Source organism: Zalophus californianus, chromosome 11, assembly GCF_009762305.2.
Source record: "Zalophus californianus isolate mZalCal1 chromosome 11, mZalCal1.pri.v2, whole genome shotgun sequence".
In the NCBI taxonomy this organism is placed as follows: domain Eukaryota; kingdom Metazoa; phylum Chordata; class Mammalia; order Carnivora; family Otariidae; genus Zalophus; species Zalophus californianus.
Genome location: NC_045605.1, coordinates 87800693 through 87824935, shown reverse-complemented (window position 1 = coordinate 87824935; position 24243 = coordinate 87800693). Strand labels below are relative to the sequence as shown.

The 24243-nt window shown below is 46.3% G+C and overlaps 1 protein-coding gene across 1 annotated transcript; it reads right to left on the bottom strand.

Annotated features, from left to right (window-relative positions):
* Window positions 1-21067: 21067 nt before the first annotated feature.
* FJX1 (four-jointed box kinase 1) lies at window positions 21068-23625 on the bottom strand. The gene has a single exon (XM_027578572.2). The coding sequence runs from the start codon at window positions 23484-23486 to the stop codon at window positions 22179-22181; it is 1308 nt and encodes a 435-aa protein (XP_027434373.1). The 5' UTR covers window positions 23487-23625; the 3' UTR covers window positions 21068-22178.
* Window positions 23626-24243: the final 618 nt, after the last annotated feature.

Here is a 24243-nt window from a genome sequence, read left to right as displayed (position 1 = left end):
GTATATGAATATGTGAATTTCTTCTGCTCTGCTGTCAATCCCACCTGCTATAAAACGGAGTCCCATATGTTGTGAGGGAAATACATTATTTACGCATGAAGGGGGGGGGGTTTGAATACCAACAAATATTTACTAGTCCTCCATGTCCCAGGGAGGGTGTTGGATACCAGAGATACGGGAATACTCTATTTGGGACTGGGTTTTTACAAAAAAACCAAGAGGTGTTTTGTGATTCTGAGAATACTTTAGGCCTCCCGCTCCGTGTTCTAATGATACCCAGTACTGCCTCCTTCCGGGTTGTTATTTGCAATGCCCGACTCCCACCAGACTGTAAGCCTCCCCGAGGAAGGGACTAATTAATGCCTTAAGGGTGAATGTTAGGTGGCTGAGGGGAAGGGCAGCGGGACCCCAGGAGCCTCCAGATAAGGGGAAGGGAGAGTGTGGTGTCCCCAGGGTCAGTGCGGAATGAGGCATGTCAAAGAACTGAAAACCAAAAATGATCCCGTTTGGCTGGAGCTCAGAGAGCAAGGGATGATGGGTGTTAGGTGAGTGAGGTCACAGAAAGAGCCGGAGGTGGGACTATGGAGGTTTTACAGCTCAATTGTGGAAGCCAGCTCCTCAGGGGAGCCCCAGAGATTAGTAGAAGCTTCACAGCACCGTTCAAAGTCTAGACATTAGGCCCCAGAATGGTAGAATCCTTTGTGTGTGTGTATCTTTCTATTATTCTAGAAAGTGTAAACAGTTGGGGAAACAAAGGCCACTCGATATCCTCCATGATTGAAGGTTATGGTCCAGGGAATTAAAGTTTTATAAAACTGAGAGGAGGCAAGAGGGGATGATAGAACAAAGTTCAGAGAAGCAGCTGATGGGATTAGGACCCATTACCCCCAGATATGGCACCTTGGCAGACTAAGCTGAAGGAATTTGAGAAACAGCAAAGCAGGAATATCACGCAACCTCCCCCGTTTCTTTCCTCAAATGGATTGTGAACTCCAGAGTGCAAAGTGCCGTCCCTGTACCAGGAGGAAGGAAGATGTTCTGATCCCCAGAGATGGGGACCTGGGGGCTGAGAAATCTCCACAGATAAACCTTGTTAAACTTACCCTCATCTTCTAGCAACTTCTTTACCTTGTACTTCCGCTAGCCCAGACCCCTCTGTCTTGTCAGTTCTTCACAAATGTACTGTCTTCTTGGAGTCCTTCTTCTCTGTGAAGGCGTCAAGGTACATGTAAACATTCAATAAAAGTTGTATGCTTTTCTTCTGTTAATCTCTGTCAGTTGAATTTTCAGACCCGACCAGGCACCTTAAGAGGGTCCAGCAAAACTTTTCCCCCCTACACAGCCTCTGACCGTCTGGTCTGGCTATCCCAGAGCAGGGGATCCTCAAAGGTCTGCCCAGAAGCCACCGCAGATCTCAGCCCACCCATGCGTCTGCTTGCAACTACCTCAGGAGAAAAAAAGCTTCTCCTCTCCTGCCTTCCAAATATCTCCTTAGGGGCTTCTCAGCGACCCTTCTGAACCTGAAACCAGGCCAGGAAAGGGGGCGAGAGATCTAGTGCTGGCTTCTAGTGAAGCAGAGGGCAGAAGCAAAACACCTCTCTGCTGGGGGAAGTCTAAGACGCACTGTTCTTTGATGCACCACTGCAACAGGAAAAATGGGCCCAACTACACCGACACAAGGCTTCCCTGTCATCAACACTGAGGCACATGCCCACTTCAAAGATGTGAACATGTGTGTGTGCCTCGGGAAATGCCTCTGATGATTGATTTTAAACAGAAGAAAAAGTGAAAAACCACTGGCCATACTGAATTCTTATCTTCCAAAAGAATGTGCACTTTTGGGAAACTGAGGCAGTGATCTAGCCTGCCTCACTGTCAGGACCCCTGAGCCTCCGGGTGGGAGCCGAAAGCCTTGCCTCCCTCCCGCCCTGAGCTGACTGACTGTCCTGATTTGCCTCTCAGCCTGAAGTGGCCTCCCCTGAAGTGGCCCTGAGGAAACCGCACATTCACTTGGAGCCAAGAGAGCTAATTGTCCTTGCTTGCCTCAGGGCCAACATTAAGGGTTTCTTTTTCTTCTTAACTTTTTATTTTTTGTGAAATCTATTACACACACAAAAAGTGCACAAAACCTACACTTACTCAAGAAATGGAATGTTGCTGGCACCCCCCAGAAAGCCCTCCCCGTACCCTCTCCTTCCTTCTCCCCTGAGGGCAGCTATCTCCACAGATCTGTTGGCCTACTTTGAAGTTGTATATAAATAGAATCATGCAGCAGGTCCTCCTTGGGCCTGGGCCCTCTCCCCCATTGTCCTTCGTGAGATTCATCCCTGTTGTGCGCATTGCTGTTCGGTAGTCTGTGTATGGGCCTTCCATTGTCATGTTCGGCATGTGGGCCGTTTCCCTTTTGGGGCTATTGAGTTTAGTGCTGCTATCAAGATTCTAATGTGCGTGTCTTTTGTGAAGATCTGCATGCGTTTCTATTGGATGTGTACCTAGGAGTGGAACAGAAGGCCTATTGGGCTTTCGTAGCTACTACCTAACCTTAAGTGTGTGCAGACTAAACTTCCTTGCTTTCATCCTTCGGGAATGACAACAGCATTGCTCTGCAACTTTTTCAGACAAGCTTCCTCCAGCCAAGGCCTTGAACCCTGGAAGCATTCCATGGAGAAGACAATGCCTTTCTTGACCACAGAACAGGCACATCCTCTTTAGGCAGAACGAAGAGTTTGATGCGGGTGAATATACCAGTGCACGGCCACAGGTGAAGAACTTTCCATTGGAAGTGTGTTTGGGAGGGTCAGTTGTACCTCTGACTTATTCAGCACCTTGTTACCTGGGCAGATGCAAAGTTACAGGCTTCGGGAACCTCTCTATGCATCCTCGGCTTTTGCATCCATGGCAACGCATGCTTTACATACCATTTTCTTTCAAACAATGGGAAATTAAACATTTGATATGAAGCAATGTTGGATTTCAGATTAGAGGATGGGAGAAGGGTAAGGCTGTGTCTCCGAGTGGCAACTTGTCAGACGGAATGGAATGCCTAATGCAGTGCACTTAAGGAAAGGTGTTGATACAAAGACTCCTTTCTCTGTGGCATGCATGAAAAATATGTCTCATTGCCCGCTTCCCTCAGCCTGCCCTGCTCTTGCATGCTGATTGCTTCACACACACACACACACACACACACACACACAAACTCATTCACAGTCAAGCAGCAATTCTCGGGATGAAGCAGAAAAATTAAAAAAGAAAAAGCTACCGGGGCACCTGGGTGGCTCAGTCATTAAGCATCTGCCTTCAGCTCAGGTGATGATCCCAGGGTCCTGGGATCGAGTCCTGCATCGGGCTCCCTGCTCCGCGGGGAGCCTGCTTCTCCCTCTCTCTCTGCCCCTCCCCTCCGCTCCTGCTCTCTCTCTCTCTCTCTATCTCTCTCAAAGAAATGAAATCTTTAAGAAAAAGAAAAAGCTACCAATCTTCAGAATGTGGGACATTCTGATGGCTTACTGGCCAGAGTGGGGTAGTAGGGGCTCAATAAATATCTGGTTAACCGGTCAATGAACGAATGCAGCCACAAGCTCTCCAGCAGTCGGGTGACATTGGAGATCGCCTTTCGTTTTGTACGCCAGTTTCCTTATTATGACTCTTAATGACTTAATTCTGTGATTATCTTTATGCCCTTATAAAAGCACTTTTAACACTTAGGGACTGTCTCTCTGAAGTTGTATTTTAAATTAATTAAGCAGTATTTAAGAGCCTCCACTGTCTGTGAACGCCAACATGCTTGAGGGCAGTAGGTGGGGTGGTACAGTCCTGTTGGTAGTGACAAGGCTGCCTATCTCCTAGGTTTTCTTTTCTCTCTCTCTCTCTGTGTTTTTTTTTTTCCTTTACTTTTTGTTTTTTCTGCCCCCCTCCCCCCCATCAACATCAAGAGAGAAGGGATGACAGGCCAGTGGAACTGGCAGGACAGGAAGTGAAACCAGCTTCAATGGTGAAAAGCAAACAAATAGTGGTTCTCTCCTTCTTGTCACCTTTCATGCTGAAATCCCCAGAATAGAGTTTCAGGCACCGAGAAGTGCTGGCCCCCCGGACAGGAAGTCCTCCTCTTTTCTCCCTGGCATTGGGTCTTAGGAGCAGCCCATCTCAGCGCCTTGGCATTTGTGGGGAATGTTACATTCTGAGGCAGGTTTTTGTTTTTCTAATAAACACGCGTAAACACACACGCACCCACAGATGCATGAGTGCCTAATATTTAGAGTCAAGTCTGGCAGGTGGAAATGAGCCCCGTTGACAAATCTCTATTTATTGTGTTATTTCACCAACAAAAGCTCAAATGCTAACTAGCTTTGTGAATAATTTGTGGATGGGAATGTGATCATTTTTCTAAGTCAGCCGGTGGGCTCAGCTCATTGCACTCCCCACCTAAAAATAAATTCTCTGGCTGACTGTGAACATACCGATACTTGCGGCAAGTGGAGCAAACTTATGGGGACCATTAAAGTGCCAGGGCATTGGAAAATAACAGGGAAGTGGATACTGATTTGCATTTATGTCATAAAATAACTTGTCACCTTCAATTTATCACAGTAATTGGTACCAGAGGAGAATGTGTGATGCTTACGTTTGGTTCAAAGCCACCTTTCCTCATCTCCCACTCCCTGCCTCTCCCTCTCCTGAAATAGTAGTAATGGGTGCACTTCTAAAGATAAATGATCTTAGACCTCTTCTATATCACTGGCATTTGGGAACTGAGATGCACTGATGTATTCAAGAGTTTAAATGTCACAATCATCCAATGACTCACATGCTATTATTATCCCCGTATCACAGATAAAGAAACAGAGGCACAGAGAAGTGACTTGCCCAAGGTCATAAAGCCAGTAACTGGCAGAACCAGGATCTGTGCCCGGACAGTTAAGACCCTCGAGTCCATGGTCTTAACCACGGTTATGATCATGGCTGAGGCTATAACGTACATTCCTAACAGAAATAGTGGGGGTGACACCAATACCTGGGAAAAGCGCACATCCCCAAGATGTTCAAACTGATAAGAAAAACATACTGCAGAGGACACATCATTTCAAACCAACAGAGAGACCTGGCCAGGTATAAGGAAGTTATTCCAACTGGGGTTAGAAAAATAACCGGTGGTTTGTGGTTATTACCAATGCAGATCAGGCATGGGTCCTCTTGATTACAGTGGAGTGCTTTGAATCCTGTGACTTTATTTCTACAAGCCAACCAAAGCCACACATGACAGATAGTTGCTTCTTTATTCGGGAAATTCTCCGGGTCTCTCTCCACTTAGCTTTTGTCAGAGCGTCTATATATCTTAGTTCTGCGAATGATAAGTTGACTTCTACTGATGAATTTGAAAGTATTTCTGGGTTGTGTTATACTGCGTTTCTCTCTTTTTAAATTTGTGGTAAAATACGTAAAACATAAAATTGACCATTTAAACCATTTTGGAGTGTAGAGTTCAGTGGCATTAAGTATATTCACATGGTTGTGCGACTGGCACCACCATCCATCTCCAGGACTTTTTCACCTTCCCTCCCTAAAACTCTGTCCCATTAAACACGAACTCCCCATTTTCCCCTCCCCCCAGCCCCTGACAACCACCATCCCACTCTCTGTGTCCGCGAATTTGACTTTTCCCGGGACCTCAGAGAAGTGGAATCACACTGTGCTTGTCTTTTTATGTCTGACTTCTTTCACTTAGCATACCGCTTTCATCCATGTTGCAGCACAAGTCAGAACTCCATCCCTCTTTAAGGCTGAATAATAGTTCACTGGAGGCATAGACCACATTTGGCTTATCCATTCATCTATCAATAGATATTTGGGTTGTTTCCACCTTTGGGCTATTGTGAATAACGGTGTTATTAACATAGGGGTACAAATTCCCTGCTTTCATTCTTTGGGGTATATACACAGATGCGGGATTGCTAGATCATATGGCAATTCTATGTTTAATTTTTTGAATCTGGGTGTCTTTTGTATACATTATTTGGAGTAGAAGAGGTGTTGACAGGTACCCTGGGCAGTTCTCAGATGTTCCTACAGGACTGCCCCATCATCAGTCCCCAAACTAGTTCAAGGAGCTTCAAGGCAGCTCCATAAAAGCAGGGGGCATGCTACTCAGTCCTTGGGGCTGTTGCCTGCTTTCATCCCCAGTTACAGGTGACTGATTGCCAGAGCTGGGAAAGTAATCCCAAAGATATTAGTATGCAAACCAGAACAGGGAACAGTGTGGTTTAAAACTGTTTCTCGACTGTTTTGCTATAGATACGTGTCTGAATGTGACACATACCCCACCCCCAACACCCCCTCCTCTCTCTGCTGGATGAGCTAAGCCAGGCACATTGGGATGTGTTAACCCTTCCTGAACCAGCATCAGTGACTTCCTCAAAGCATACGATGTTTCAGCAGCCCTGACTCTGAGCAGTGATTTAGCTGAGAAGCTGCCAGTTACTGGATGACATCAATTGTTCCGTAATTGACAGACACCGGAAAAGTCTCATTATCACCAATAACGGGAGAACCTCATCCATATCACTCCTGTCAAGGCCGTCAGGTTGGGTCGTGTACGTATCCAAAGAGCCAGCTCTGGCATCACGCACAAGGAGAATCCTGCACTCTGGTGATGCAACTCACCCATCCAGCCCCGTCCCCACAGGGAAAGCTGCAGGAGAAGATCAGAAGTCACCGTTATTCAGAAACCAAACTTAGTATGCTTCTTTATGTTCCTTTAACCTGTTGCTGACCTTCGCAGAGAGAGGAGATTTTCAGAGGAAAAAGTGTTGATTTAGTGCATGAGCAAATGGCAGGAGGTTAGTAGATCCTAAGGAAATGGTTAGGAGGGAGCTCTTGGAGTCATGGAAGTACAGTTGGCCCTTCAATGGGCACTTGGCAGAGTCATCTTCCTAAGCCACCCAGACAGGGCTCTCTAGGAAAATTACTTCTGGCTGCACTATCGGAGGTCTGCTTAGAGGGAACTATCACCAGGATGGTATGACCATACCATCTGGGCTCTGGCAGCAGACAGACTGGGGCTTACTTAATTATGTCACATGGGGTAAATTACTTAACTTCTCTGTGCCTGTTTCCACATCAATGAAATAAAGAGAATGAGAAAAAAAATCTACCTTGCTTTGGCCATTTATTAACTATACGGGCTTTGGTAGATCAACTCTTAATGAGCTAATGGGTAGAATAACTCCTGTCTCTAAAGGATTGTTGTGAGATGGGGCAAATTTTAGGACAAGTCAATGGTTCGCGTAGGTACTCAATAGTTATTAGACAGGACTGTTTCAAGCTACCTTTCATCCTTTGGTGGTGGATGGGGCATAAATAATCAGAATGTATATATAGAAAATAAAATTTGGACTCAAAAAGAAAAATATCTGTGTTGAGTTTACCTTGGGATGTCGCCACTGCCATTTCTGCCAGGATGTTTGAGTCTGAGGCCACCTCCCACACTAGAAGGGAGATGCCTTTCATAATCTGATTCTATCAGCACAGTGTCATGGTTAAGTGAGATGTCCCTGGAGTCAATAATCAGGGATCAGACCATGGCACCTCAGCTTCCAAGCCTTATGATTTTGAAGAATTTCTTGTTCTCTTGTATTGTCAGTCTCCTGATCTGTAAAACAGGACAAGAATTGTATGTGCCAGGAGCCTGGGTGGCTCAGTTGGTTGGGCAACTGCCTTCGGCTCAGGTCATGATCCTGGAGTCCCGGGATCGAGTCCCACGTTGGGCTCCCTGCTCAGCAGGGAGTCTGCTTCTCCCTCTGACCCTCTTCCCTCTCGTGTTCTCTATCTCTCATTCTCTCTCTCTCAAATAAATAAATAAAATCTTTAAGAAAAGAAAAAGAATTGTACGTGCCTCAGAGGTCGTGATTAAATCCAATGAGTTAATACCTGTGAAGTGCTTAGAATGGTACCTGGAAGGGAACAATGGAAAATGTTTAATAAAAGTTAGTCATGATTGTTACCCGGAAGCTTTCCTAAGCAGCTACTACAGCCAGAGGGGAGAGGCGCAGCAGGCTCATGCTGACTTCAGTGCGCATCTCTTCCTGACTCTCTGTTCAGGGATAGCACACTGCTAGCCTGAAATTGGCCACGGTGGGAGTTTTTACACCAGGAAAATTGGTGAACACCGCAAATCAGCCTCTCTCCCTTCTTCCTCCCCAAACCTCATTAAACGTTTACCAACACACTGCTGGGCACGAGAGAACTCCTGGGGCCACTAAGCCTGCCTTTGCACAGGTCCCGGGGCCAGGAGAGAACGGTGGTGCCAGGAAGGTCAAAGCCTGCTCTCCAATCAAGCTGATGGGGAGAGGCAGATACTCTGCCTCCCCTGACTCTCTAGTCTTCATCCCTACCCATCCTTGTGGCAATGTAGCAGGTGCAATATGTGTTGTCAGAGGCGATCTTTCCAGACATTCCTTCTACCCCTCCTAACTTTTTGAATGTTCTCTTTAGTCAGGAATCTTTAATTGTAAGCCACAGAAACAAACTCTGGCACACATAAGAAAAAGAGACGTTCGGGTGCCTGGGTGGTTCAGTCGGTTAAGCGTCTGCCTTCAGCTCAGGTCGTGATCCCGGGATCCTGGGATTGAGTCCCGCATCCAGTTTCCTGCTCAGCAGAGAGCCTGCTTCTCCCTCTCCCTCTGCTGCTCGCTCTGCTTGTGTTCCCTCTGTCTCTCTGTCAAATAAATAAATACAGTCTTTAAAAAAATATCCAAATGGTAACAAATGATGCACTCACGGGCTTCAAAGGCGGCTTGAAGTAGAAGGTTTTGCACAGACAGGTCCCAGGCAGCTGCAGAGAGTTCTGGTAGAGAACTCCTCCACTCTATCACCAGCCAGAATAAATAGGCTTTAAGCTTTTGTTTTTTTTCTTGCTTAAGAAGCAAAGTTTTAGGAGGAAGAATCCAATTGACTGAGCTGAGACCACATGCCCACTTGTTGGTTATATGAGGGCGTCTAGATTTAGGACTCAATCAAACCACCCACAACAGGGTAATTTGCCAAAGTAAACCAGAGGCACTTGAAGCAATGGACGCCGGGTGGCCACAAGCAAGACAAATGCTCCTTCTACCTGCCAAGTCCTCTGGGGGTGGGGGTGGGGAAATATTTTGTGGTCCCTCTCTGCAAAGGGGGTGCTGTTGCCAACTGAACCTCACATGTGTGGTCTTTCACAGAAGGTGCTGGAAGCGTAGATCGGCGAAAAACCCCTGAGGCCCGCCAGACTGCAGGACACAATTTCAAGGGAAGAGCTACCTGTCTTGAGCTTGAACAATCCCAAAGTTCGTCAAGTTCAGGAGAGCGTACTTCACACAGTGATCTCCATGCGGGCATTCTCTGGGGAAGGACTCAAGAACTCAATTGGCCCTTTTCACCTCCAGTCTCCCCCCCCCACCACCGCCCCGTTCCTGCCCAGAGTGATTAATACCATGATGGCTTTGATGACAGCTCCACAGGATCCCCAGGGACCTCTAATCTTGGGATGGCAACCCAAGGCTCTTTGTTTCCTCCCAGGACCCTGATCATTTCTATGGGCACCAGCTAAGCCCTCGGGAATGTCTTTTGTAAACCTGTCAGAAGTACTTCGGGGCCGTGGTGTGCCTTTTCTAGTTTGAATTTCTTTTTCCTTCTATTCCTCATTGTGATCGATTTCAGAAAGGTGGTTTCATCCTCTTTGGTTCGTTCTTTTCGGGTTTTTTTGTTTGTTTGTTTTTTGTTTTTTAGCAGCTCTGCAGATGCTGGCCTTGTTTCTTTGACACTATCTGGATGATCTCCCTTTATCAGCAGATTTCTGTGGCTTGTCTTTGGAGGCATATGCTAAGAAATTGGTTCAAAGAAGAATCGTGAGTGAACCCCCAAAGACATGTGAAACTGGCTTTTCATAGGATGACTCATGGGAAGGGGGTCAACAAGCAAGCTTCTCGTGAACTAATGTGACAGTAACACAGACAATGTGAGGTGTCTTCTTTTATTTTAAGATTTTGTTTATTTATTTGAGAGAGAGAGAGCGAGAGTGCACATGAGCGGAGGGAGGGACAGAGGGAGAGAGAATCTCAAGCAGACTCTGAACTGAGCTCAGAGGCAGATACAGGGCTGGATCTCACCACCCCGAGATTGTGACTCAAGCCGAAAGCAAGAATCAGACACTCCACCGACCCCGAGCCACCCAGGTGCCCCAATGTTAGGTGTCTTTAAACACAATTATTAAACACGACTATTTTACTATATGAGCGGGTGGAGATGGGTAGAAATGAAACCACTTAATCTGCCTGTGCCTTTACTTGTGTCCTAGGGGTCAGTTCCTCATACTTCCTGCTTCTTTACTACGTGCTAGGCATTTTTCTAAGTGCTTTACATGTGTTAACTCATAAAAGGTAGGTCTTCTAATTATCCCTATTTTCAGATGAGAAAACTGACAGTCAGAGAGCATAAGTAAGTGCCCAAGGTCACAGAGTCAAAAAAATGGAGGAACCAGGGGTCAGAACCCAGTCTCTCTAGATTCCAGCTCTTTGCTACTAAGCTGTAGCGTCTCCCTAAGGGGAGGGGTCATGTGATCCATCTCCTGCCCTCTGTGCCTGGCACTTGGGCAGGTGCCTGCTTACCTTTGTAGCCTCAAATCCCGCAATTCTCCTTCTGAGACCACACTCTCCAATCACACTGACTTTTCATTTCTGAACGGCAAACTCCTTCTCTCCCAGCCTCAAATATGCAATTCCTTCGGATTAAAACGCTCTCCACTCCCTTTTTTCCCCTCTTTGCTGGCTGACTTCCACTCATTGCTCTGGTCTCTGTTTAAATGCCACATCCCTCAACCTCCAATGTGAGGTTGTCCCCTATTAACACTCTCATAGGGCCATGTATTTTCCTGTCATCCCATTTATTACAGTAATGATTTGTTCAATGTCTGTCTCCTCTACCAGACTCGACACTCCAGAAGACCAGAAACTATGTCTCCCGTTTGCTGACCTGTTCCCCACCACCTAACACAGTGCTTGACCCAAAGTAAGCAGCCAGGAAATATTTGTGGAAAGAATAGATGCTCAGTGTCTGCTTGCCAAATAAATGAAGGCTTTGAATAAGGCAGGGCAAAGATAGGGCTTAGGATGATGACTCCATTGTTTATTACACCTTATACCCAGAGGGTGTTATTCAAATTGTATAAGGAGCAATCAGAACTTACTGTTGGTCTTAATCCTGGGATACTGGTCCAAGAGACTTCCTGCTCCTCTAGGTGTTCACATGTTAGCGGCTGGATCATGGGTGTAGGGCATTGTTCAGGAGAAGGGCTGGGGTGTTTGGGAAAGTGGGAGAGGCTCCCTGGGCATTCAGGGCAGTAGGCATGTATCAACCAAACTGGAAGTATTTCAATAGTCTAATAACCAACATGACTGTACCGATATATACTGCACATACCTGAGCCATGAGTAATCATTTGAAAATAACCCAACAGGGATTTCCCGTGGAGCACCGGCTTCTGAGTTGCTAAATTTAAAGGCATTACGATAATTTGTATGGTATGAGTCATGCACCCAGGATCATAGCATCGGAAAGGGTACACACCTCCTGTGGAGTTGGGTCATGAATATAGATTAAAGGGAAACTTCAGATAGGTCTCCACTGCAAACACATGGAGGGAAACAGAGCCATTCAGCAACTTTTTTGGAGGACAGCTTTTATTAGCTTGATGACTTGAGAAGTCAGAGATGCTCAACCTCTTCTTCATTAGCATTTTGATGTTGCTAATAGGTCCCGAGAGATGGTCTCACTAAATGATAAAACTGAACGTGCTGCCCCTAGAAGTGCAAGGTCGAGAGGCACATGTGACAGCCAAGGTGTTGTTTTCTTCCCAAGGTCGGCAGAGCCTGGTCTACGGGGTCAAACAGCCAAAGATCAAGTGGTAATGGCTGGACTTTGCCTAGTTGGGAGCTATGGTGGAGGCAGGAAGCTGACTGCAGATGGAAAGTCATTTTCCCTGAAGTTACTTGACCTTCCTTTAATCTTAAATGTACCAGGCGGAGGCCCTAGCTCTTTTGCCTCAATGTGGCATCACTTCAGCTCAGATGCTGACTGAAGGTCCATCTGAGATACGGGTGTTCCAGAGGCAAATGCTGCCCCCTGGCCCTTCTACCACATGGGATTCTTTTTAACAATCCCTCCTCATCCCCCGTCTTCTCATTCCCAATCCTTGCCTTTCGTCTTCCCTTTTAATCATTTTCCTGGCTTATATCTCAAACTTGCCAGTGGCAAACAGAACAGAATTTGTTATTGACTCCTGGGTCACTTGTTTCATGGATTATTTCAGGTCCAATCCTATTAAAGTAAATGTCTCCACTGTGGGGAAATCTCTCTGAATAACCAAATAGGGCATTTACTCCTCAAGTAAGGGCCAGCTTATTGCAAGCAGAATTTGAGAGCAGGGTTTTAGAAAGAGCTCAGGTGGACTTTGTTTCCAGCAATAATGGCCAACTACATGACCTAAAAACCTTCCCTCTATAAAACTCCTATAAATGTTTTATAAAATATAATAAACATCTTTTTAAACGCATAGCTGAGCTTATAAAAATGTAAGGAAAATCCCCAGGGGGCCAAAACAAAGACTCAAAATCGGAGTGATAGGTGTGAACTGAAACTGGGGCTTCCCTGAGTGTGTGTGTGTGTGTGTGTGTGTGTGTGTATGAGTGTGTGAGAGTGTGTGTGTGTGTGTGTGATCTTTGTAATCAGGTGATTTGGGTTTAATGTGCTTCAGCTGGGGGTGGGTGTGTGGGGAATTTGGATCTTTCCAACATCCTGAATAAAGCTAAGACCCTCAAAAAAATTCTATTCTTCCAGCAAAGGGCAGTGTGAGAAAAGATTGCTTGTCTTAGCCTGAACTCTGGTTGGGGAAAATAAAAGTCTCTGGGAAGGCTCCTCCTGTTGTCATACACGTTTAGTATTTAAATTTATGCTATCATCCAGAACCTCAACTTCCAGGTAAAATAATTAATATAAAAGCGAGCCAGTTTTGCCTTTTACCCTGGGTTGCCTGACACAAGGAAATGACATGTCTTGGGAAGGATGTATGTTCAATCCAAACAAAATGGGAGCATTACAGGTAAAGGCTTGGATGAGCATGAGCTTACCCTCCAAAATTACAAAATACAAAGCTTCTGTGAGTCAGGTGGTCAGATTTGGGGGAAACAAAACAAAACAAGACACCCAGGTAACTGAATTTTAGAGAAACAAAAAATAATTTTCTATACAAGCATATCTCAAATATTGCATGCAGCATACTTATACTAAAAAATTATTTATTGTTGGGGTGCCCGGGTGGCTCAGTTGGTTAAGCGTCTGCCTTCGGCTCAGGTCATGATTTCAGGGTCCTGGGATCAAGCCCCGCATCCGACTCCCTGCTCCACAGGAAGCCTGCTTCCCCCTCTCCCACTCCCTCTGCTCGTGTTCCCTCTCTCACTGTCTCTCTCTCTCTGTCAAATAAATAAATAAATAAATAAATAAATAAATAAATAAATTCTTAAAAAATTATTTATTGTTTACCTAAAATTTAAGGCTAAATTTAAATTTTACATGGCAACCCTATCTGTGCAAAAGTTAGACATACAAATAGCAGGAGCAGACCACCCAGAACCCCAGATGCTAGAGTAATCAGATCTACATTTCAAGGGATTGAATACATTAACTGATTGAATACATTTTAAAAACGTGAGAAAAGAAGAAAATATTTAAAAAATGGGAGGTTTTGAAAAAGAACTGAATACTACTTTGGAAGACAGTTTGGCAGTTTTTTACAAAAGTAAATCGCATCTTATCGCATGATGCAGCAATTGCATTCCTTGGTGTTTACCCAGAGGAGATAAAAGCTTGTGTCCACACAGAAATCTCCACATGGGTGTTTCTAGCAGCTTTATTTATGATTGCCAAAAACTTGGAAGCAACCAAGACGTTCTTGAGTGGGTGAATGGATAAATAAGCTATAGAACATCCAGACAATGGAATATTACTCAGTGCTAAAAAGAAATGAGCTATAGAGCCATGAAAAGACATGGAAGAACCTTAATTGTATATTACTAAGTGGAAGGATTCAATCTGAAAAGGCTACACATGTATGATTCTGGAAAAGGCAAAATTATGGAGACAATAAAGTGGGATTAGAGGGAAGGGAAGAAGTAATAGAAGAAGAAGTAATAGGCAAACACAGAGGGCAGTGAAACTATATGTTTGTATGTTACTATAATGGTGGATACCTGTCATTATACATTTGTTTAAGTCCATAGAATGTATAACACCAAAAGCGAAACTTTATGTAAACATGTACTTTGGGTGATAATGATATATTAACATAGGTCCATCATTTGTAACACGTGAAAACTTTGGTGGGAAATGTCTGCTGGGAAACTCTGGTTTGGAAATGGTGATTAATGGGGATGCTATGAATGTGTGGGGGCAGGGAGTATGGGAAATCTCCGTACCTTGGCTTAATTTAGCTATGAACCCAAGATTGCTCTAAAAAGAGCAATTTCTTTTTTCAAAAAAGAACAAAAAATGGGGCACCTGGCTGGCTCAGTTGGTGGAGCATGTGACTCTTGATCTCAGGGTTGTGGGTTTGAGCCCCACGTTGGGTGTAGAGATTGCTTAAAAAGAAAATCTTTAAAAAAAATAAAAAGGACTTTTGGAAATAAAAATAAAGTAATTGGATTAAGAAAGACAAAACAAAACTTCAGGGATGGATAAAATAGTTGCTTACACACTGTTGGAGAGAGAATAAGTGAACTGGAAGACTAGATCTGAGAAAATTACCTGGAGGGCAGGGTAGAAAGATTAAGAGATGGAAAATATGTACTGGAACTTGGGCCATGGGGGATAGAAAAAGATGACCTAACATATGCCCAGTAATATTTCTAGAAGGAGAAAATGGAAAGAATAAGAGAGAGAGAATATTTGAAGAGATAATGACTGAGACTTATTCTAGACTGAAAAAAAAGACTCATTAGATTTAAGAAATACATCATGTTCCTATGAGAGAAAAACAAAAATAAATCCACATCTAAATACATCATAATGAGATTACAGGACACCAAAAGCAAAGAGAATATCTTAAAAGAAACCAATTACAAAAGACCAATATTAAGAAAAAGGGGGGAATGGAAAAAGAAAGGAAGACAAGAGGGAAAAACTAAAAGGTCCAACCTACTCTTTGGTGTTCGATCTGTCTTTGAGCAGCGACCCCACCTCTTTGACCTTAACTGCTTTGAGCCTTACTTTCCACATCTGTAAAATAAATATTCCATCCAAAGTTATCATTGCTAATTCCCTGCAAAATGCCCAACACAAAGAATCATTTGTTAGTACGTGTTCATCAAAAAGGAGTTATTATTGACAGAAGTAATTCCCCATGATAGAAATTCCTACAGCATAACCCCACCCATGAACCCAACCTTAGGGTGATTAATACTTAAGTGTATGTCATATTGCAGAAAGCAGGTGCCATCCCCGCTGCAAAAACAAAAAGCAAAACTAAAAAAAAACAACACCTAAGCTTAAACCACTATCATGGGACTCAAACCTCCCTGCAATCTTGTCAGCAGGATGTCTTCAGAATTCCTATAAAAAAATCTCCCCTTTTGTAGCTTCCTTCTCTTCAAGACTTCTGTAAATTCAAAGATAAACCCAAGACCAACTTGTAAGCCTTCTTTGACCTCCCTCCAGAGCAGTTTACAAAGTCCTGCTACATGGTCTGCAGTACTTTCCTCTGTCATAGCACTGATCACATATTGTCTCTGCTCGATAACATTCCAGCTCCCTCAGTAGACTCTAGGCAACTTGAAGGCAAGCACCTCACCATATCTTCCTCACCATTGATTCCACAGTCCTTAGGACATGAGCTGGGACTTTTTAGGAGGCACTTGAAAAGTTACTGTATCTTCAAGAGAAAAGAAATCGGAAGTTAGGGATGGAATTCATTTACAGAGTTGCCGTACATAAACACATGGTATTTTTCTAAAGTTGAAAGGGATTCTAGAGAACATCTAGTCTTCCCATTGCTTTTCCAGATGGGAAAAATGAGGAGTTCCTCAATTCGTCTGAAAATCTAAGGCTATTTATGAAATGGTGGAAATCAGACTCAAATCCAGCTTTACCAGTTCCCAAATGGTATTGCTTATGTTCTATCATGTTGCCTCTATGACCAAGATCATGGCTGTGTAAGTGAAAGAAGCCAGGCACAGAAAGACAAATGATGTGTGATTCCACTTATGTGAAATATCTAGACTAGGCAAATTCGCAAAGACAGAAAGTAGATTAGAAGTTACCAGAGGCTGGGAAAGGAGAATCGAGGAGTTACTGGTTAATGATGGCAGAGTTTTTGTCTGGCGTGACAAACATGTTTTGGAAATAGATTGTGGTATGGTTGTATGACATCGATAATAGAGTATCACTGAATTGTACACTTAAAACTGGTTAGAATGGCAAACTTTATGTTATGTATATTTTATCACAACTAAAAGAAAAAAGAAAAGAGATCATGGCTGTGGTCATAATCTGCTCGCCTTGCTTCTCCAGGCCATTTGGAGAATGGGGACACGTTCTTTAATGAGTATTAAAAAAAAAAAATCATTGAGGGTAGGGTGTAAACAGGCAGAGATAATGCATGATGTAGGACCATCAAATTAAAAGTGACATTTCTCTATTATTAACCCACAATTTCTCAGCAAAGGAAAAGCTCTAAGCTGGCACTGGAAAAATGCCAGTTCCATAAGCGATTTAATTTTTCTGGATAGGGTATAAAATAACTGCGAAAACCATAAGAGGTACCATATGGCACCAAAGAAAGGGGGAAAAAGAGTTCTTTCTTGTTGTTGTTATTACTCAATGAACAATTAGTTCTCTATTCTCCTAAACACATTAAGGTGCTGTTAAGAGAAAAATTTCAAAAGTGTCAAGAAGACATATCCTAAGTGGAAATAAAGTTGAAAAGATAAATAAAATGAGCATTCCTTTAGCTATATATGGTGGAGTCCTGCAGAGAAAAAATATTCCAGCTGGGCAGCATTGAGACAGAGTTTATTAATGCAGTTTCCCCCACAGCAGGACATAGAAAGAGAAATTGGTAAAACAGTCACATTAAAAAATTATGACTCCTACATCTGATCTTTATGAATACACAGAAAAGAAACTGTCCTCTTGAGTTGTCCTTGGGCCATGTTAAGGCAGAGATGCAAAGGATTTTTTCCCCCTCCAAAGCCTCACAACAGCACTATTTGCTCACACATGGTTGGAACAGACTGCAAGTTACTTTCCACATTAAGGGACTCTTAAAGGTGTTTATAAGCAGAACTTAGGGAAGATTTGGAGCAGTTCTCCCAAATATATTTTGAAATAAAGCACTTCAGTCTTCTGTTTTTTAAAGAGTATACCAAATTGAAGCCTGTATTCCTTTTGGGGAAAAATTGTAGTCAGTGATAAACTGGTTATAAATGGAATTCTCTGGCATCTTAGAGCTGGAAATGAGCTTACCCGTCATCATCTAATTCAGTGTTTTGCAGGGGCTAGTCTATACCCCACTAATGAGTTATGAAATCAGTTTAGAGGGCCACAGCTAACACTGGGAAGTAAAGGGAGAGGAGGGATAGACTAAAATTGAATTGAATATTAAAAGCATTTTGCACATACTGTTTTGAGAAACTTTTGTTTCAGTTGTATGCCTCTGTGTGTGTGCGTGTGTGTGTGTGTGTGTGTGTGTGTTCTTCTTTGTGTGTACATGCTGGTTCACAATGTAAAGTGTATGCCTTACTGTGAGTTCTGGTCAAAAAAATGGGAAAGTCAAACAATGTACTCCAACACTTTCTGTTCCAGGTAAGACACCTGGAACCAGATGGGGGGAAATGACTTTCTCAAGCGACATGTGAGTCAGAAGGAGCCCCCGGCTCTTGACTCCCAGGATCCTTAACGTTCGACTCTAATGAGGGAAGCATACTTAGAGGTGGGTGTCAACTCTTGCTCTGTGGTTTCCATACCAACCCTGCAGCTGGCATTCTAGTCTCTTCTGGAGCAATGGCTGTGCTTCTGGATCAACTGGACTCCCCTTTCTCCTTCACTACTAATTCTGCCAACCTTTTACCATATAGCATCTGTGGGTCTGTGAGCTGGAGCAGGTGTGGGGATGGACAAATAATCTGCGCTTGGGCTTGGATGATCCACGACTACTGGATAGCTCAGAAGGTGCAAAATGCCACAGCTCACTGCAGCCTGGAGTTGAAGAGCCACGTGAGAAACAGAATCACAGCCTCCCTGTGAAAAAAGAGGGGGTGCCTGTGACCACTCGCATAGAAGACATTCTCAGAAAGGAGACAACCAGCTGACAACTGTGGGCTTTAGGTAATTCCTGCCAGACTCATGCACTCTGGCTGGTCTTCCTGAGCCAAAATAGAAGCATGCAGAGAGTGTTCTATAATTGCAAAGATAAAGAAGGATTATGAATGTGGATCCTGCCTGCGACTCAGAGCGCCTCTGATTTTGACTTAGAGGAGAAAGTGACCTCCCTCACCAAGGAACAAACACTTATATTGTGTTTATTATGTGCCAGGCACTGTTCTGAGAATATTAACAAATATTTACTCCTTTAATCCACATAATCAACCTTTAAGCCTTACAGGGTTCTTCTAGCTGCAGCCATAGGCAGGTTGAGAAGAGTTGAGATGTGTTAAACTAATGTGTTTTCCTTCCTGACTCGAAGACAGGAGGGCAAATACTCTTAATAGTGTAGAACTATGTCACTGATGAAGGGAATTAATCAATACTCAAATCCAAGGAGGAAAGGTCAACTGCCTATTTTGTCTTGGCAGAAGGATTCGAGAGGAGGATTGTTCTTGCAAAGAGTCATCACTTTTTGATGCTTTCTAGAAGTGGTGATGGATCGGCAAGAAGGCATTTACTTAAGAAATATTACCCTCCTGTATTTGGAGGATAGCTGCTTTGGTGCGAGGCACCTGCTGGGGTGCAGAAACCACACTTGCAGACCCGTGTAGAGATCAGACCTGTGCCCTGGGCCTTATCCAGTGCTTTGCATAGTGGCGGGAGGCGGTCCTTGGTACTTTGCTGAATTCATTTATTACCACACTTCAAACACTGAACCTGACCTTGGAAACTGCTAGGTTTGGCTTTGATGATGAAAATTAGTCGGGGTTTACTGAGTGTAAGAAGGGCAAGAGGTTTTTTAAAGATGAAGAGGAAGTGGAATTTTTTTTTGAAGTACCTATTACATGCCCCTTATGTTTTATATGTTAACATTAAGTCCCACAATACTCTGATCGAATTTCCATTTCATAGATGAGAGAACTAAGTTAAATGATTTGCTGAAAGTAAATAGGTAAGGGACAGAATTCAGAATATATTTTGCCTGCAGAATCCATTACTCTTTCCACATCATGCTGCAGCCTGAAAGTTTGGGTTTTCTTTTGTTCTTTTTTTTTTCTGAAAAATTATTTGGCCCTACCAGTATTCACTGACCATGGCAAATCTTTAATTGATCTTTCTATGCCATGGCCTACCGATTATCCACAAGGAATAGCAACAGTTAAAGCCTGTTCTCTGTAATTAAGTCTGGGTTCCCTTACCAACCCCACCATGTAATTAAACTTATTTCTCAAACAGGCAGATATGGTTCACTAAAGAATCTGAGAAGAGCCATTTAAATTATGCTTAGTTTCTTGCTTTGGGTTAATGGCCAAGTCTGGGCTTGGAACTGAAGTTTAAGAGGAATGTAGGGAATGTTGCTGGCCCAGAACTCACCAGGGTTGACTCTACACGGGAGTCAGGGTGTATTTCCTGCATGGTCTGTGAAACTGATTTCTGCTTATTGTTTTCCTCGATGAACATGTTGGGCAAAAATGCAGGTTGCTAAATATTTATCCTTTTCTGGAAACAGCCTTGGTTGACTTAGGCAGCAAATCTCACATAGTTATCAATCATCAGAAATGGAAAATGTTTCTTTTAGAAGGGTGTAATTATCAGAGGTCTCACATGAACAATGTCTTAAAAAAAAAGATATTTCCCATATCAGTACATTCTGTGGCTGTACTAATGAAAAAATTTGGCTTGTCCCACAAAGTTTATGGACTTCACTTTTTTTTCAGTTGAAGTAAGATTTGACTTAGCATCAGGCACTGAAAGTGTAAGGATGGTATTAAATAGTGAAATTATACAGGCTGTGTTGTAATGTGGAGTGAGAAGGGGAACCCACAGAGATTCAATTATCTTCAGGAGTCTATAAAACCCTAGGTTTACAAATGCACATCAAATAAATAACTATTAGAGTAACCAAAAGTTGCTTTGAGTTAAAAGTCATTAAATAAAAATAAGATAATATGCAAGATCACTTGGACCCAGACATCAAATAAAACGTCAAGATAAAACACCGGTGGGTTGTAAAACAAACACAAACCAAACCCCTCTCTTCTTCCCCCATGGGTCAAAAAAGGAGCTTAAGACAATCCAAAAATATTTCTAAGTTTGCAGTCCCCAAAATGTAAGGAATCAAAGGTCTCATACAAAGTACTGCCCACTTTCTTGGTCTCACCATGGCTGTTATAGGGGCTTATGCAATTAATACCTGGAAAAAAACCCACACAACCTCTTAAGAGGGTTGGATGAGTCCTCATCTCCTGGATGCAATGGAATTTATGCCAGGAGATTTTTTTTTTTTTTTTATGCCAGGAGGTTAAAGAGAACAATTAATTTATGACTTTCTCTGTTTGCAACATGTGCTCCGCTTGTTGTCTGTACATATTGTGATGCATGGTAATTACAATGCTGAAAAAAATGTGCAACACGTGCCCATTGTAGTTAGGCTTAAAAAGGGGGCATTTGTCATTTTAGTCTGCACATCTGGTTCTATCATACTTGCCAAATGATTAATATAGGAATATATCGCAGTGAAATCCTTTTATATCAGTTTTATTTGCCAGGAAATAGAATCCTTTCCTCTCCCTCCCCACATTCTCTACTGAACTCTTGAAATTTCCTGCACTACGGTTCATTTGAGTGAACAGGACAGAGAAACTGCTCTTGTCTTTGTTCAGTTCTGTTAGTTCCGGTAATCACAACTGGGGTATATATGCATCCTTTGTTTTAAAAAGCACACACACAAGGGAGAAACCCTAAAGCTTATTCTAAAAGCAGGTAGGGCATCAGAGATCTCCCACAGTTAAAACCACAGAAATTAAATTCTAAATTTTAAACTCCCTTTTATTGAAATATAAGTTTGTTTAGTATATTTACAACACACTTTATGCACATATATACACAGAAGGCAAATTTTGTCAAATAAAAAAGTTTTTCTTAATAAAAAACTAAAATAAAAACAAAGTAAAGTGCATGAAACTCATTTTCTTCTGGTGAACAACATCATTGTCAAAATTTTGGTCGGAGGGGAGGAGGGAGGAAGAAGAAATTCATTACTTGACTCAGTGCAATACGGCCGGTCCTGCATTTGTAGCCTTTAGGCCAAAAAGACATGGGGTAAGGAACAAGTCAGACAAATTGTCAGGGTCTGGAGGACCCCCCTCCCCCGTTCTGAAGGTCTTGCTCTCTTTGTCCTATCGGGAGCCTCCCCCCCCCCCTTCCTAACAGTGATCTCACCATGAATGGTGCTGGAACAAAGGCAGAACACAGGAAGGGGGCTCCACCAGCCAATGTCACAGCCCTGCTCCGGGGCCACCAGCGCGTATTTGGGAGAAAATGCACAATTAGCTCAACGGCTCAAATAGAAGTTTTCCTTTTTCGGAAAGGGGAATGAGGGGGCCAGGGAATGGGATGCATCTCCCACAGAGACGGCCAGCCGGGGGCCAGACTCCGGCCGCCAGTTTCTTCGGATCCAAACTCCGTGCTGACGCAGGGCAGAATCCTTTTATAGGCTGGGCGGAGGGGCTGTTACACTTCTCGCCCCGGTGAGCTCGTCCTCCCCGAACTTGGGAAAGGAAACAGCGCGAGGCTGAGAGAAAGGGGCAGGTGGGTGAAGCCGTGAAGTTTCAGCCTCCATGCCGCTGGGGCCACTGGCTGGGCGTTGGCCGGTCCCAGGCGGTGGCCGAGGCGACGGCCCTTCCCCCATCATCCATTCCCCAGCCAGGGGGTCTCTCCCTCTCTTCTTCCGGGGGACGCTAAGTCCCCGGTCGGCGGCCGTACTTGGCCTTACAGTGCAAAATGTGCTTGGCGAGGAAGTCGAGGCGGCGCTGCAGCAGCTGAGCGTGGGGGTCGGCGAGCGCGGCCAGCTCCGGGAAGCGAGGCTCGTGGTGCTGGTAGAGGCGCAGCAGCCGGGCGGCCGCGTCCTGGCCGCGGTGCAGCTCCAGGACGCGCCGCGCTGTCCGCTCGCGGAACACGCACACCGACTGCAGCAGCGGCTCGTTATACTTGTCCCACATGCCCGCCACCCGGTAGCCGTGCACCAAGCCCGCCTCGTTGTCCAGAAAGACCAGCGCCCCGCCGGGGCCGCGGTGCAGGTTGCTGGTGGCGCGCTGCATGACGCGCGGGTCCCACTGCAGGCTGAAGAGATTGCTGACAAGCCGGTCGAAGTTGGCCGTCAGATAGTCGAAAAGGATCAAGTCGGTCCACTGCACCAGGTCCACCAGCTCCGCCTGGCTGCGGTTGGCCAGCTCGTCCCCGGCGGCACGCAGGGGCCGCAGCTGGCCGTCCTCGGAGCGCCAGGGCGCGGGCACCACCACGTCGGTGAGGTTGGGCAGCCAGCGCGTCAGGCTCACCACGCTGCCCTCCGTCCAGTGCGCCGCGCGAAGCTCCTCCTGCACCTGCGCCCACTGCGCGCCGCGAGCCTCCACCCGGGCCAGTGCCAGCGGCGGCACGTGGCGCTGGAGGCCCAGCAGGCGCGCCAGGTAGTAGGACAGGGCCTCGCCCTGTATCTGCTCAGGGTTGATGCCGTAGCGCACGCAGGCGCGGGTGCCGTCGGAGAAGCGAGCCAGCCGGTTGGAGCTGCGCCCGCAGCCGCCGCGCTCCAGGGCCACCACCCGGGCGCCGCGCGCCGCCTCCAGCCACGCCGCCGCCTGCGACTCGGAGAAACCGCGGGGCACCTGCTCCTCCAAGCCGCGGCTCCAGAAGACGCCCCCGTGCACCGCGGCGCGCCCCTCGGGACCCGGCCGCCCGGCTGGCACGTGCCGCCCGCGCTCGCCCGGGGGCCTCCGGGGCTGGCGGTCAGCGCCGGCCGCCAAGGTGAGCAGCGCCCGGAAAGTTTTCAGGGAGCCGCCGCGGCCGTCCCGCGCCAGGGGCGGGGGCAGGGGGAAGCGAGGCGCGGGCCCCGGGCCGCCGCTCCCGGCCGGGCGCCGGGGGAGTCGGTCTTCGGGCGGCTGGGTGCGCGGCGGCAGGAGCCCGCCCCACAGCGCCAGCAGCGAGCCCAGCGCCAGCAGCCAGAGCCCCGCGGCGGCGGCGGCGGCGGCGGCGTCCCGCATCCTCCTGCCCATGCTCCCCCCCCGGCCGTGCCGGGGCCGCCGCCGCTTCAAGCCGAGCCCGGGCGCCCGGGTCCCCGCGGCGAGGCGGGCCCGGCAGCGTGCTGGCTCCGGGGCTCCGGGCGCCTCAGCCTCATCGTGGCCGCGGGGCTCTGCCCGGCGCTCTGCCCGGCGCTGGGAACTCGCCGCGCCGCCGCTTCCCAGCTGCTTTTGTATTTCGCTGTGAGACCCTCGGGCGGGCGCGATTCACAGGCGCCCGGACCACGTGGGAGCTAGGGGGCTCCCCCTCCCCCTCCGCGGCCGCCGCTCCCCGCCCCCCACTACCCCCGCCCCCTTCCCCTCCTCTTCCCCTTAAAGCGGCGATGGCTCCTTCGGAGCGGGAGAGGCGGCCCCACTTCGGTCGGGGACTTCGGGGCCTGGTGGAAGCCGGGCTAGCGGCGCCCGCGCGGGGGCGTCGGAGGGGGCGGTGCCGAGCCAGAGCTGCGCGGGGAGAGGGAGGGACGCGCCTCTGGTCCCGGCGGGGGTCAGAGTGGTCGCCTGGTACCCCGCGCCGGGGCAGCGCCTGGCCTCCTGCAAAGTTCCGAGTGACCCCTGTCGCGCTCCGGGCGCCGCCTGGCGCGGGTTGGGCGGGTCCCTTCGCCTCGTTGGTTTCCGATGGTGTGATTCACCCTGCCTTATGTAAATCCACGGGAAGCTCCGAGCCACAGAGAATGTGACTCCAGCCCAGTTAGAGACAACTTTGAACCGACACCCCCTTTCTGAGCGCGCCTAC